The 15,284-nt window shown below is 41.2% G+C and overlaps 1 protein-coding gene and 2 long non-coding RNA genes across 4 annotated transcripts; 1 reads left to right on the top strand and 2 right to left on the bottom strand.

The window, feature by feature from the left end:
* Window positions 1-743: 743 nt before the first annotated feature.
* On the bottom strand, window positions 744-2,679 carry LOC121807876. Of its 2 annotated transcripts, XR_006052060.1 has the most exons (4): window positions 2,576-2,679; window positions 1,502-1,564; window positions 1,127-1,382; window positions 744-990 (listed from the first exon to the last, which is right to left on the bottom strand). It is a non-coding gene; the product is annotated as an uncharacterized LOC121807876 (long non-coding RNA). The 2 variants fall into 2 exon arrangements; XR_006052059.1 differs by lacking the exon at window positions 744-990 and having other exon boundaries at window positions 1,045-1,382.
* A 92-nt stretch (window positions 2,680-2,771) lies between these two features.
* LOC121807877 lies at window positions 2,772-3,560 on the top strand. The gene is made up of 2 exons (XR_006052061.1): window positions 2,772-2,910; window positions 3,118-3,560. It is a non-coding gene; the product is annotated as an uncharacterized LOC121807877 (long non-coding RNA).
* Window positions 3,561-13,084: 9,524 nt separating this feature from the next.
* LOC121808954 lies at window positions 13,085-13,843 on the bottom strand. Its single transcript, XM_042209510.1, has one exon. The coding sequence runs from the start codon at window positions 13,841-13,843 to the stop codon at window positions 13,085-13,087; it is 759 nt and encodes a 252-aa protein (XP_042065444.1).
* Between the last annotated feature and the right edge of the window lie 1,441 nt (window positions 13,844-15,284).

Raw genomic sequence — 15,284 nt, 5'->3', positions numbered from 1 at the left:
ACTCCCGTGAGCTCCACACGAAAATATATGGCAAACATTCTAAGAATTGAAACCGTATCACCAAGCAAGAATGTAGTACTGAGAAAAGAACTTACCTCTAAGCTCACTTAGCTTCTTCCGAATGGAACCCATAGCATAAGCTAAATAATAAATGAAAAGAGACTAGGCTTTAGGGGTTTGTCGGAGATGGTGGCACTGACTTCGAGACATCGGCAACTCGACGGTAGAGCATCAGGTGCGGTTGGTAGCCGAGACCGCAGGCGATTCCTGACGCGCAGCGGCGTTCGTGAGATGGGCAGGTAATGCTCGCCCTGCGGGGAGCCTGATTGCGACGGCGGAGGCTGCCTCGGCGGTACTTCAGCCGGACCACCAGCGGGACAGTGGCTAGCCGCGGAGCAGCGGCGGTGACGAAGGAAAGGCACCAGCGGAGGGAGTCCTGCGGCGAAGACCTAAGAAACAGCAACGACGCCTGCTCTACTGACTCCAAGCCGCTGGATTGCGTAGGTGGTGGTGACGGCTCGTCACTGGCTGGAATTTGAGCAGACGGCGTAGTAGGATACGCCGGTGGGAGAAGAGGGATGGTTTCGATATAGGGTTCCTCCTGCATTGTGTGATTTGGGAATGAGGGAGAGAGATAAGGCCGATCACGACCACACTTTCCTAATGATAGCAAAAGCGGGAAATTCGTGACTAATAAGTGGAATTAATGAAACGAGGAAAAAACTCAAGGGACTTGCCGAAAGGCCAATCAATTGATACCACAAATTAGAAGCTAAGTATTTGATTACAAGATCTCAAAATAGAATAATTGGTCATATCAACTAAATCAGGGTTCGAATGTGAGACTTTGAAATTCTCACTTAACAAAATACAGCAGAAATAGGTCCCTTTTAAACGACTTCGTGTATGAAGACACGAATCATCGAGAAATCCACATGCTTATTTAATAGCATCGACTCCGATCAATTCTTCTCCATCTTGACGATCAACCTGCACATTTACAAATACATGCAGGGCTGAGTACAGGAGTACTTAGTGGATACGTGCTGAAAACAAAACATACATATATATAAGTTGTCATCCATCAATAGTATCAGACAGTTTTCTTAAAAAGGCCCGAGCATACTAAATTCTTTTGTGATCTTAAAAGTCCGACTGATCAGTCTAACTTCTTATGTCTCCTGCCATGTCTGATAATCTAGTGTACCGTGAAGGTGGCCACCTTCAACAGTACTCTCGTCGGTCAACCTCTAGATGGCTCACGACTCTTGTGCACCACGATCCGAATTGAAGCATTTCGGCGTAGCCAAAACCAACAAACGAATATCTCCAACAGACAAATATCTGCAACAGGCAGGTCTCGAAAACAAACACTTTATGGCCTGACAACAACTTTAAAAGGAATGATCACATATTCATTTTTGAGAAAAAGGTATTTCATAACTTCAAAACATTTGCTTTATATCCACACTATAGTGCTGGATATTAAAAGAAAGCCCACCTGGTATGCTTATCTCTGATTAAAAATCCTCATTTGGCCTCACTTGCCCTTGAATAATCTCTCCTTTAGAAATAAATAGCGTAACACGCTAATTAGTACTTGAACTATTTTTCTGAAAAAGAATGCATGCATCCTATAGGATAGTACCTACGTCTTAGTCTCGGCTTTTATAGGATTTTTCTTAAGGCAGCCCATGGCGTCGCGGGGCGACGCCGGTTGGCCCTTCGCGTCTTTCCTTAACATCTCTTGTCTTTGGAAAACTCAGATTATTCGGAAATTAATTTAATTAAGCTCCAAGCTTAATTCCTCAAATTAATTCCTTTCCAAATAATATTTAATTTCCAAGTCCACTAATTAAATTATGTAGCCCAATCCAACAAAATCCCTCGGCCCATATTTTAATTGAGGACAACCCATTCTTCCTAATTTAATTCAATGTGAGGCAGCCCACTTCTCTATTAAATTAGAGGCTCAAGACAAGTAATTAAATTGGCCCAAATTCCTTTTGGTGGCCCAAATGACCCAATATACTCCCTTCACCGCGTCTCACTCTCTTCCCCATTTCTGAATTCCAATTTAGGGATTTCCCCCAAAATCGGCACAGCGGCGTCTCCCCCACCGCCTTGACGCGTCGCCATCTCCGGCGAGAATCACTCACCGTCGTCCACGCTCACCTCCGGCGTCTCCTTCTCTTTTCTCAGCTATTTCTCTCGTTTTCCCCAAACCGGAAGGAGCCCTACTGCTATAGGGGAAGGCATCGCCTTCGCCCTCTTCGTTGAGTCTTCTGCTGCGTTCTCTCTAGAGGCGCTGCCGCCTGAGTCCCCCTCCTTTTTCCCCTCTTAATTTATGTAATTTAATCTGTGAGTTATGGAGTTCCTTATTGTAAGATGTCTTTGCTTGAAACTCAGCCACTCACGTTTAGTGCTTACTGGTTCGAAAAGTTCAAAGTTTGGTTGAGTATTGGCTTTATTTATGCTGCTTGTGGCTTGATATTGTAGTGGGGATCCTATTGTTGAGACTAAGTTCTTGGTTTATTAACATGATGCAAGAGGTGTGGGTTGTTGAGGAAATTACCTCACTCGATGAACCCTTTCGGTTCTTGGCTGCCCTTCTATTGCCGTCGCCTTGCGCCGCCGTTCCTCACTCCGCTGCACTCCTTTGCCTTGCGAGGATTTGGCAGAATATATGTGTGAAATAGGGAGAGAGGCGGTTGTTATTTATAGGCCATTCTTCTTGGCTTTTTGTGGCAGGCCTTGGGCATTGGTGATCCATTTTCGGCTACAAGCTTAGCTCTCTTTCTGAGCTTCATAATCATGTTGTTCATACTATTTTGGTGATTATCTGGGGCTGCCCTCCTAGGCTATTCCTCCAGCTTTGGTGACGGAGCTTCCCTTGCTCCAATGAACTTGGTGATGAGCTTACTTTACAGAAGTCCTTTTGTCTTAATTCCTTTTTTGATGAAACTTGAAACAGCAAGGTTTGGCTAGCTCTCTTAGCCTTGGTTGGGTTTCGGGCTGTCTTGTTTAGCCTATCTCCATCCCCTCCTATATGTGGCTTGGTCTCCCCTATTCCCCAACTATGAGTCCATCTTAACCCCATCTCTTGTCCTATTTCAGCAGGGTTCTCAAGGCTCCTTGGCTGCCACAATTTTTTTGGAGTCTCATAGGCCGAATGTCGAGGAGAAAAGGAGGAAATGAAGAAGAAGACAACTCTCCTTTGACTATGGAGCTGTCGAGAATCTGGGGGATTGGAGGAGAGATTTTGCTCCAAGAAAAGTGATCCTCCATTTCTTTTTCTAGTTAGTATTATAGTCTTGGAGTTTGTATTCTTAGAGTTGTAGCCATAATAATTTATGTAGTAGGATGAAAGGTACAGTGTAGACATGTGGTGTCTCTTTTACTTATGTAATTATGTACTAGTAGCATCCCCATCATCCATGAGATTGTATTTCCAATTTGTACTTATGTAATTATGTACTAGTAGCATCCCCATCATCCATGAGATTGTATTTCCAATTTGTACTCTTAATAAACGCATCTCTCATACTTTTATCCTTAAATGCATTTTCGTGCAATTTGTTGTTTTTACAAAACTTGATTTATCCCAACGTCGGAGAATTACAGCGAAAGACATATTCCCTTTAAACGAGAGTTAAACGAGCTAATTAAATCCGATTTATCTTAAAAGAAAGGAACAAATTCTCGGGCCGTCACATTCCACCCTCCTTAAAAGAAATTTCGTCCTGAAATTTGCGCGGCTGTACTCGAACAGTTCAAGGTATCGTTCCCTCATTTTGTCTTCCAACTCCCACGTGGCCTCTTCCTGCCCGTGGTGTTCCCAAAGTATTTTCACTGAATGAATGGATTTATTTCTTAATTGTTGCACCTTCCTGTCCAGAATTGCCTTTGGCCTTTCCTCGTAGCTCAGATTCGGGTTTAATGTCATCTCTTCCTGATGAATCACGTGCTTCGGATCAAACACATATTTGGAATACATTGTGAACGTTTCCAAAACTCAGCGGTAACGGCAATCGATAAGCCACTTGTCCAACGGCTTCTAGGATTTCGTACGGTCCTATGTATCGGGGTCGGAGTTTTCCCTTGACTTCAAATCTAGCTATCCCCTTCGAGGGTGATACTTTCAAGAAGACTGTATCTCCAACTGAATATCGCAAGTCAGTCCGTCGGACATCTGCATAAGACTTCTGTCTGTCCTGAGCCTCCTTGATTCTCTCTCAGATTTTTCTGACAATTTCTATCATCTCTTCGATTGCATCCGGGCCCAGAATTTTTCTCTCGCTGACCTCATCCCAGTAGAGGGGTGATCTACACTTCCTCCCTACAGTGCTTCGTACGGGGCCATATCGATTGTTGTCTGGTAGCTATTGTTATAAGCAAATTCTATCAGTGGCAGTACCTGTTCCCAATTGCTCCCTCTATTGAGCACTACTGCCCTCAGCATATCTTCAACAGTCTGAATTTTTCTTTCCGATTGTCCATCGGTTTGTGGCTGAAATGTTGTGCTAAAATTCAATTGCGTCCATAGCTCTCTCTGTAAGCTCTTCCAAAATCTGGACGTGAATTTGGCATCTCTATCCGACGTGATCGTCGCTGGTATGCCATGCAGGCGAATGATCTCTTTCACGTATAATTAGGCTAGCTTCTCTGACCCGTACGTGATAGGTATCAGTATAAAGTAGGCGCTCTTAGTAAGACGATCAACTATTACCCAGATTGCAGTGTTTCCTCTTTGAGACTTTGGCAGTCCTGTGACAAAATCCATGGCTATGTGTTCCCATTTCCACTCAGGAAACTCCAACGGCTGCAATTTTCCATAGGGTCGTTGGTGTAGTGTCTTCACTTGTTGACATGCAAGATACCTCTCGACGTAGGATTTTATGTCCCTCTTCATGCCGTCCCACCAGAACTTCTTCTTTAAGTCCTGATACATCTTTGTACTCCCTGGGTGGGCGGTGTATGGGGTATCGTGCGCCTCGCTCATTATCTCGTTTCTGAGCTCCTCTTGGTTGGGCACACACAGTCTCCCTTCAAACAGGAGCGCATTGTCTGCCTCCTCCTGGAAATTCTCTTGTTTACTTGTTCTCAATTTCAAACGCCACTTCTCTAGAGTCTCGTCCCGTCTCTGGGCCTCCACGATCCTGACCCTTAAATCGGGAACAACTACTAGAGTCGAAATTATGCTATCCACCGTCTCAGGTGCTCGCACCATCTCCAAATTCATTCTGTCAAATTCTCTAAGCAGTTCTTCTTCCTGGTTGAACAGGACTGCTACTTGGTGCTGGCTCTTACGGCTTAGTGCGTCTGCTACGACGTTAGCCTTGCCTGGATGGTAGTATATGCCGCAATCGTAGTCCTTTACTAATTCGAGCCATCTCCTCTGTCTCATGTTCAAGTCCTTCTGCTCGAAGAAGTATTTGAAACTCTTGTGGTCCGTGAAAATCTCGCACCTAACTCCGTATATGTCACGACCGCCCTTTAGGGTTAATAAAAGCGGGCGATCGTAATTAAAATGAATTAATGAACAAACATAGAAGACTAGAGTTTCAATAAAAGTCTGACCAAGAATTTAAGTTTAATAAATAAAAAGACTAAAGGTTTAGCATATATTCAAAAGATAATAAGATTTCAAACATCCCAACAAACAGTTTCATAGTTAAATAAGAATAAGTAAAGAAAATATCACAGCGGAAGCATCCAAGAGAAGAGTGAAGTCATGTGTGAAGACACAACGACACTCGGAGTTTCAAAACAACCATAGTATATTATTAATTCTGCTCAACACCACCAACCGCTCGTCGCCACTCTGCACATAGGGAAAACACATGCAGGGCTGAGTACTATAAAAATACTCAGTGGCTCATGCCGAAAACATTTTAATTAAGAGTATATGTTATCATGCCATACGCAAGTAACCATCGGGGTTTGAGCTTTAGAAATGCCCGAGGCACCCAAAATACTTTTCATTGTTCAAAATAGCGACTGCACAGTCATTTTCCCATAGACGTCAACCATATCTGCCAATACATGACTTGGAATGTGGCCACAAACCAAGCCACTAGACCGGCCAGCCCGTACGCTAGCACACAGTCTACCATAGGTGTACACTAATCCACGTAGGGTTTGCGGCCCTACGAGGACCCGAATTCGATTTATATAACAGTGGCAAAAGCCACATCAGATAGACACGTTAAAACAAATCACGGCATGATAATCATAGAAATTTTCATCAATAAAGCATTTAGGACATCGTCCTTATTTAAAAGAGAGCTCACCTCGACCGTTTAGATTTCAAGTACTGCTTTCCCTTTGCTATCACGCTTCGCGTACGAGTTATCACCTTTAGATAATATACATTATCAATCAGTCACAAACATCGACTTAGTATTATGCATGTCCCTAACGTTCCCCTTTTTCCCCATCTTTGAATAACACATCACGTCATCACATATATATATATATATATCATGTATATCACTTATAACAACATAGTTGTTTTTGTAAAGATAGAAATCTGGCAGCACTGCGCAACCATTCTATAAAAATTATTAAAAACTCACCCGACTTCCGTTGGGGCTAAACTTTTACCACGACGAAGTAGACTCATCAAATAACTTCCAGCTAAAAATTCATGTCAAAATAACCTTTTTAGGTCGGTCAAATCGAAAACGTAACCTACTGGTCGAGAAAATATTTTCCGGCAGAATTGCGCATTCAATTTCAAAAATTCACCAAATATTTATCTTTTGTTCAAATGAGTTGTAATTTACACACAACACAGAAGACATCATGAAGTTTACTCAGAAAAAATAATCAAATAAAAAGGAGTTCATTTGGTCGGTCAAAAACGTGTCGGAATCTACTGTCCGAATCCACAGTTTTCAATGCTTAAAAATAGGGTTTCATCCCCATTCATTCAAACACAACATTTTCATGGTTTTAACACACAAACATGCTTAAAAGAGTCCTCACACTCATGTTTTCATATAATCATACATCATTCACCAATGATTCATTAAATCTTCATACAATTTCATTCAAAACGCATACACACATACAAATACAAATTCCCACCGATTAAATCCTTAGATTTAAAATCCCTACACTCACTATATGCATGAGGGAGTCAAAACAATGTTTAGATGGAGAGGAATGAAGAATAGAGGTTTGATTGTACCTTTCTTGATCGAAACAATCGGTAGAAACGAATATAACTCTTGATTCTTCAACAAACTCTTGGCGAATCGAAAGGATCTTGAGTAGAGTAGAAGAACAAGTGTGGGAGGAGTGGGGAAGAGAGAATGGGCATGTGAGAGAGGGAGTAGGCGTGTGAAATTGTGGGGGCTAGGGTTAGGGTTTGGTTTAATCTCTTATTTATAGAGTTAGGAATAAAATATCCCACAATTAAATAAAGATTTGGGGAAGATATGAGGGAGTGGGAATTGGCGTGAATTTGGTGGAGAGATTTTGAAATCTTGGCTATTTAATTAGCCAATGATTTTTTTTGGTATTTCACGGAGTAGAATAAAATATTACGGAGCATAATAAAATAATAATTCTCTCAATAAAAAAATAGGGAAGTGGCGTGAATTATGCTTCTTCCACAAGGAAATAAATTTCAAATCTTTAATTGAACAAGATAAGGCAAGATTTGCTAGGATATTTGAATTTATTCATGGGAGGGAATAAATAGGGGATCAATTAGTATAATGAATAATTCATCCTCTCCACAATTAGGAGATTTTTGAAATCTCCATGGGGCAAGCATGGGGGGTCGACTTTTCTCATGAAGAAAATAAAGAATAATTGGCTTTGGATTTAATTTGGATAATTATCCCGAACAAATAATTAAATCCAAGGAAAATAGAATCCCTCTCCAATAAATAGGAGTGGTCGAAAATTTCAAATAAAATGGGCAAGGTAATTATTGATGATCCTATTTAATCTCACTCACCCTTAGAAAAAATAATTCACCACAATATATTTCACCCCGCATCAATTATTCAAACAGCCACGTCACAATTCAACACGATTGACTATTCCACCCACATCTCAACTCCAAAACAAAATTAGGTCACATAGAAATCAAGCAATTAATTCACACATCATTTAATTTGCATACTTCACGGCGTTAAAAGCATTAAATGCAAAAATTTCATGGTTCGAAAATTAGGGTTCAGAAAGTGGGGCGTTACAGTATAGGTGGTGTCTCCAAATTTTCAATGCGTGGACCACTGCTGCTAGCTCTAAATCGTGTGTTGGATAGTTGAGCTCGTGTGTCCTGAGCTGTCGTGACGCGTAAGCGATCACTTTCCCTTTCTGCATTAGCACACATCCAAGTCCGCTCTTGGAGGCATCCGTGTAGACAACGTAGTCCGTCCCTGACTCTGGGACTGCTAGCACGGGTGCACTGGTCAATTTCTCCTTTAGTAATTGGAAGCTTGCCTCGCACTTGGGAGACCATGAGACCTTGGTTCCCTTCTTAAGTTGCTGAGTTATTGGCCTTGCGATCTTTGAGAATCCTTCAATGAATCTCCTGTAGTAGCCAGCTAGTCCGAGGAAACTTCGGATTTCATTGGGCGTTGTTGGCACCTTCCAATTCCGCACTGCTTCTACTTTAGCAGGATCCACTCGGATTCCTTCTGCTATCACAGTATGTCCGAGAAAATTCACCTCCTTGAGCCAGAATTCGCACTTGCTGAATTTGACGTATAACTTCTCTGCCCGTAGCGTCTCTAGGGCAAGCCGCAGGTGTTCCTCGTGTTCCTTTTTTTAGAGTATATCAGCACATCGTCGATGAAGACTAGGACAAACTTGTTGAGATATGGATGGAAAAATGCGGTTCATCAGATCCATGAACACCGCCGGTGCATTCGTTAGACCAAACGGCACCACCGTGAATTCATAGTGACCGTATCTAGTTCAGAAGGCCGTCTTGGGCACATCCTCTGGTTTAATCTTCAGTTGGTGATATCCTGACTTCAGGTCCATTTTGGAAAACACACTGGCTCCCTTGAGCTGATCAAATAGATCGTCGATCCTCGGCAAGGGGTACTTGTTCTTGAGAGTCAACTTGTTAAGTTCTTGGTAGTCCACACACATTCTCATGGTCCCGTCTTTCTTCTTGACGAACAGTACAGGTGCTCCCCATGGTGAGACGATCTGATGAATCTCAGGTCCAGGAGTTCTTGCAGATGTACCTTCAGTTCGTCTAGTTCCTTTGGGGCCATTCGATATGGTGCCTTTGATACCGAGGCAGATCCTGGTTCCAGATCTATCATGAACACCACTTGTCTGTCTGGCGGTAGACTAGGTAGAGTGTCAGGGAATACATCTGGCAATTCGCGAGCGACTTCGATTTCCTCTAATTTCCTCTCATCTTTCTCTTCTTTGTTCAGGTAAACAAGGTATGTCGGGCATCCTTTCTTCATCAACTTGCTGGCTTGCAGCATTGATGTCACGAACGACCATACCAGGGGTATCACAAACGCGGCGATCGTGACCGACATGCATGGACAACAGTTTAAAAGAACAACTTAAGACTTAAAGAAAGAAGACAACTTAGTTTAAAGAAATTTAAGGTCATTTTTTTTGAAAAGACGTAAAGAAACATACTTTTAAAAAGGGCACCGGAAAAATTTGACTTAAGAGATACAACTATATAAAAAAAACTAAGGTAAAACGAACATTTAACTTAAATCTCGGAAAACACCATTTTCAGAAAGACAACGTAAACACTCGTTTAAAACCTAACACCACCATACATGTTCAAACACCACACGAAAAGATTAAGGTCTTAAGACATAATTTAAAACATAGAAGCGGATAAATAAGGTTCAGGGAGAGTCAAGGATCACGCCTATGTATGACGACACAACGTATCCTAGGGTCTTTAGCCAGCTCAACATCCCGCTCAACCTGCACGTAAGAAAAAATAATATGCAGGGCTGAGTACTTGTTGTACTCAATGGGCTCATGCCGAAAACATTTTAATAAGTTATGTCATCCATACCAGTGATCTCGAGTTTTAACATTTTAGAAAAGAAATATCATCGAGTATCAGAAAAACAATTTCATAGCCTGGCTAGGCAAAACAATCTCCCCACTTTCTCAACAACCAATCATTCACATCCTCTTACCATAGTGCGACGAAAGTGTGGCCACACTATTCGCCCACGAGACCGGCCGACTAGCAAGGACGGCTCACGATCCCCTCTGTGTACACAGCCTGATAGGGTTTGCGGCCCTACTCAGACCCAAATTCGTTTATCATAGCCCTATAGCCTAATGGAGTGAACTCACAAACTAGGCATCAAGCACAATCTCAACATAGCCCTATAGCCTAACGGAGCAAGCTCAAACGAACTAGGCATCAGGCACACAATCTCATAATAAAAACAACATGGCATGACATAACAGTTAAACCACCCTTATATCGCCACATAATATTTTTCGAAAAAGTAAAAAGGTTTGAAAAGAAAGCCCACCTCGATCGCTTAGCAAATTCACAACCCAACTTATAGCAACTCTCGATCCTCGAGTTCACGAGTACACAACACCCTTGTCAACAACAACACAAGTCAACCTTCCACAACAACATTTTACTATGCATGTCCTATCGTTTTCTCTCTCATCGTTTTTCTCAAATTCCCCAACCCAACATACGTCACAAAGGTGTAAAGACACACGTAATACATTCCAACTTATCACAAGTGATTTCAACATTTAAACACGTTCCTTGGACATACATGCATCATATAATACTTTTAAACTTGAAACTAGGTGTCATTTTAACAAGGCAGAAAACTGGCAGAACTGCGCGACCGTTTTGTAAAAATCACTATAAATTCACCCAACCTCAAAAGAAGCTAAATTTTGGTCACAATACAAAGGACACCTTCAAGTTCATTCATGAAAATTTTCACACCGAAATCACGTCATTTGGTCAGTCATATCACATATTAAACTCTCTGGTCGGAACATACAATTTCTGACAGTATTGCGCAGTTCATTTGAAAAATTCACCATAAATTCATACGATGCCCGAAAAGGCTGGAAATTTAACACAACTCAGAATACACTTCATATTTTCATATAGTTCAAGAATCACATCGATCGGAGGTCATTTGGTCAGTCAAACAGAAAACGAAACATTCATGGCGAGAACTCAAGTTTCTGGCAGATTGCGCAGTCAACTTCAAAAATTTATTAAAATCCATTTTTCGATAAAACGGGCTGAAATTCACACGAGACACAGAAAACACCTTGAAGTTTACTCAGTAAAAATTTCATAGCAAAATTCGTTTGTTTGATGGGTCAAATATAGATCATAAGTCTCTGGTCGTGCATCACAGATTTCTGGTTCAAGTTCGAAAATAGGGTTTTTAAAACTTCCACAACACAGACACCGTTTTTTTTCCATGCTCGAAAACACATAATCATGCCTACACGTTCCTCATACACATATTTGCACATAACTCATATTATTCACCAAATATTTCAATCCAATACACATGATTTCAATCAATCGCGAAAAATCAAACAAGTTCTTACGAAACACACTTTCCCTCCCGTTAAAATTTGCGATCTATCAAACCTACACCCTCTACATGCATGTAGGACTCAAGAACATGGTCAAAACGGGTAGGGTGATAGAAAGTGGGCAATATACCTTCTTTGACACAAAACGAATCGGTAGAAATGATGAACGAAGCGATTAGTCGGAGACTCTTGAAAATAACTTCAAAGGATTGTAAGAACAAGAGTTGGATGGAGGATTTTTGGAGATGGGAGAGTGGAAGATGAAAAACGTGTGGGAGAGGGAAAGGGAGAGAAGAGAGGGGGCGAAATTTTTGAGGTGAATGGGGGCTAGGGTTTGATTATTTGCTATTTATTTGTTAGGTTTAATCCATGGGTAAATTAAATAAAGAAATTGTGGGGGAAATAAAATATAGGCTAATGAATACAAATCCCACAATTTAAAAGAATAAAATAGGCATGTGGGAGAGTGGAATTTTCGAAAATTCCATGTAGTGCACAACAAAGAATTTACTTGGTATTTACTTGGATAATAAATTCATAACTTAGGAAATAAAAATAATGAATACAAGGGAACAATTAAATTAAATTTCCAAGTAGGAAAGAAAGGAGGGGCCGAAAATTCTTGGGTAATTGCACAAGGAAATTATTTAAATCCCCAATTAAAAGAATAGGATTTAAATTAGGTAATTTATTTATAGGAAAAAGGCTCCCATAAAATAGGCAACAATTAATTAAATTCCCACAAGGAAAATATTGCATAGGGGGCGTGTGATATGGAAGAAAAGTAGAAGAAAAATATTCACATCCCCAATTAATTAGACATAGGAATTTATTTGAATAAAAAGGGATTCCACAAATTAGGAAACAAATCAAATATCCTCCAAAATTTAGTGGAGGGGCCGAAAATTGCTAACCAAGGAAATATCCCAACTCTCTATTTATTTTAGGCGAAGAAATAAATTATAACATGATTTAATTGGATTAAATTCAAAGGAAGGGAGTCAATAAAGCACCAATTAAATCAAATGACAATAATTCTTTCTTCTATAGGAGATTTTCGAAAACTCCCAAGGAAAATAAAATGGAGTTCGAATTTCATGTAGTACCATCTAGGGGTCATTTGGTTTGGATTTAATTTGGATAAGTATCCCAAAACAATTAATTAAATCCAAGAAAGAAGATATTACTTCCAATAAATAGAAATGCAGAAAAGAATTTGAATAAGGTAACTGGCACAAATATGCATGATCCTATTTAATTAAATCTCGTCCATTGGAAAACATATCATATTATTCCACCTAACTCTCAACCATTAATTTCACTTCGTTAACACAACCTCATAGATATCAATTTCCAAAATGCATTTCCAAATCAACATCCACATTAATTAAACGAAAATAAGCCATCAAATAAAAAAAATCAAAAATTTTCCGGGGAGCTACATCCTTCCCCTCTTAACAGAAATTTAGTCCCGAAATTTTAGTTGTCTTCCATAAACTATTCGGGGTACTTCTCTTTCATCCCATCAGTCCTTGTCGGTTTGCTGTTCCTGCCCTTCATTTCCTTTCAGCGCGTACGCTCTCGCTTGCTGTGGGGCCACCTGTCGAATGGGTTGTGGTTGTTGCTGTTGTTCCCCATGTCCCTGCCTATTCCACATTCCTCCTTTGTTGTTATTCGGGCACTCTCGAGACATATGTCCATTTCCACCACAAGTGAAGCATCGGATGCCTCCAGCTCTACACTCGCCAAAGTGGTACTTGGAGCACCGGTTGCAGTGGGGTGCCTTCTGTTGATTCCCTCTCGGCTGTGGCATGGCTTGCCGGTCATAGTCTTGCGTCTGGCGAAAAGTAGAACGGTGTCGCTTGTTGTCATAAGGAGCTCGGTTGTCTTCCCACTTCCTCTTGTCTCGATAGTTTGGTTGAGGTGTTGGTGGTGTAGGATTCACCGTCGTCTCGTCCTTTGGTAGTGCTTCTTCCACATCTAAAGCGCAACTCAAAATTTCAGAGTACGAGATTCCTCTGCGGCTGGCCATGGCTACCCTTATCTCGTGTCTAAGGCCAGAACGGAATTTTGCGGTCATCTTCTCATCGGTGTCCACTAACTCGGGCGCATATCGGGTCATTTCACAAAGAGCACGGTCGTACTCCGTCACCGTCATGTTTCCCTGTTTCAGGGTGTGGAACTCCACTATCTTCGCCCGTCTATAGCTCATGGGAATGTACTTGTCGTACACCTCTTCCTTGAATTCTTCCCATGTGAGCGCCTCGTGGCGGGCAGGGTTCATAGTTCGTCGTTTAGTTTCCCACCAAAAATCGGCAGGTCCAGACAGTTGATACGTCACGCAAGCTAGACGTTCCCTATCGGTGCATCCCATGAAGTCAAATATACGCTCGAGGTCGCGTATCCAAGCCTCTGCCTTTGGGGGCTCTCCCAGTCCGTCAAACTTTGGAGGGTTTTCCTTTCAGAAGGCCTTAATGTATTCTCTCTCTTGAGGTTGAGGTGGGGGTGGGGGTGGTGGTGGAGGAGGGGGTTGATTCCCGACACTTCCCTCTGATTGTTCCTCCATGTCGTTCTCCACTTGTGGGCCACGTCTGCGTCTTGGTGGCATTCTGGTCCAAAAGACAAGTTAGCATCGTTGTTAGTATTCGTTGTTATCAAAATCGTAACTTCCTTGTATTCGTCGCACTCTGACGTTATATTGGGCGCCCTTATATGCGGGTTGTTTTATCCATGCCATTTACGCGAAGACGAAGGTTTTCCAACATATATTCTATCTCGTTATATGTGATAAATCTAGGGTTCGTCACGCATCACCAAATTTGAGGCCGCCCTAAGGCTTCCTATGTTCACATGCTTACGTCGTAGTACTTTCACACATAACACATACTTAACTCATCATACCAATCTTGCTCATGTCTCACATAATCATACCATAACAATATTATATTCGCACACACAACACGTGCTTAGATCATCTTGCCAATCATGTTCATATTCCACATAATCACACTATCACAATATCATTTTCACACATATAACACGGGTTTAGATTATCATGCCAATCATGCTCATGTCCCCCATAATCATATCACTACATTATCATCTTCACACATAACGTTTATTCACATACGTACACTTGCCAAAACATCCTCATCATAACATCATCAATTTCATACATCAATCTCGCATTCTTTCAACAACTTAAACATACCTCACTTTCTTTGGTTGAGCGTGATGCTTCGGATGTTGAGCCTTCGTGACACTTCTAGTCTAGGGGTACTGATCTAGACTTAGACTGAAAGAAGACTCTCGGACCAGAGCAAAAGAACGAAGCTCTGATACCACTCTGTCACGACCGACCAGACCAGGGGTATCACAAACGCGGCGATCGTGACCGACATGCATGGACAACAGTTTAAAAGAACAACTTAAGACTTAAAGAAAGAAGACAACTTAGTTTAAAGAAGTTTAAGGTCATTTTTTTTGAAAAGACGTAAAGAAACATACTTTTAAAAAGGGCACCGGAAAAATTTGACTTAAGAGATACAACTATATAAAAAAAAACTAAGGTAAAACGAACATTTAACTTAAATCTCGGAAAACACCATTTTCAGAAAGACAACGTAAACACTCGTTTGAAACCTAACACCACCATACATGTTCAAACACCACACGAAAAGATTAAGGTCTTAAGACATAATTTAAAACATAGCAGCGGATAAATA

The sequence above is a fragment of the Salvia splendens genome, chromosome 6 (genome assembly GCF_004379255.2).
Source record: "Salvia splendens isolate huo1 chromosome 6, SspV2, whole genome shotgun sequence".
NCBI lineage: Eukaryota > Viridiplantae > Streptophyta > Magnoliopsida > Lamiales > Lamiaceae > Salvia > Salvia splendens.
Note: the sequence above shows the minus strand (reverse complement) of the source record. Positions and strands in the feature narration are given on the sequence as shown.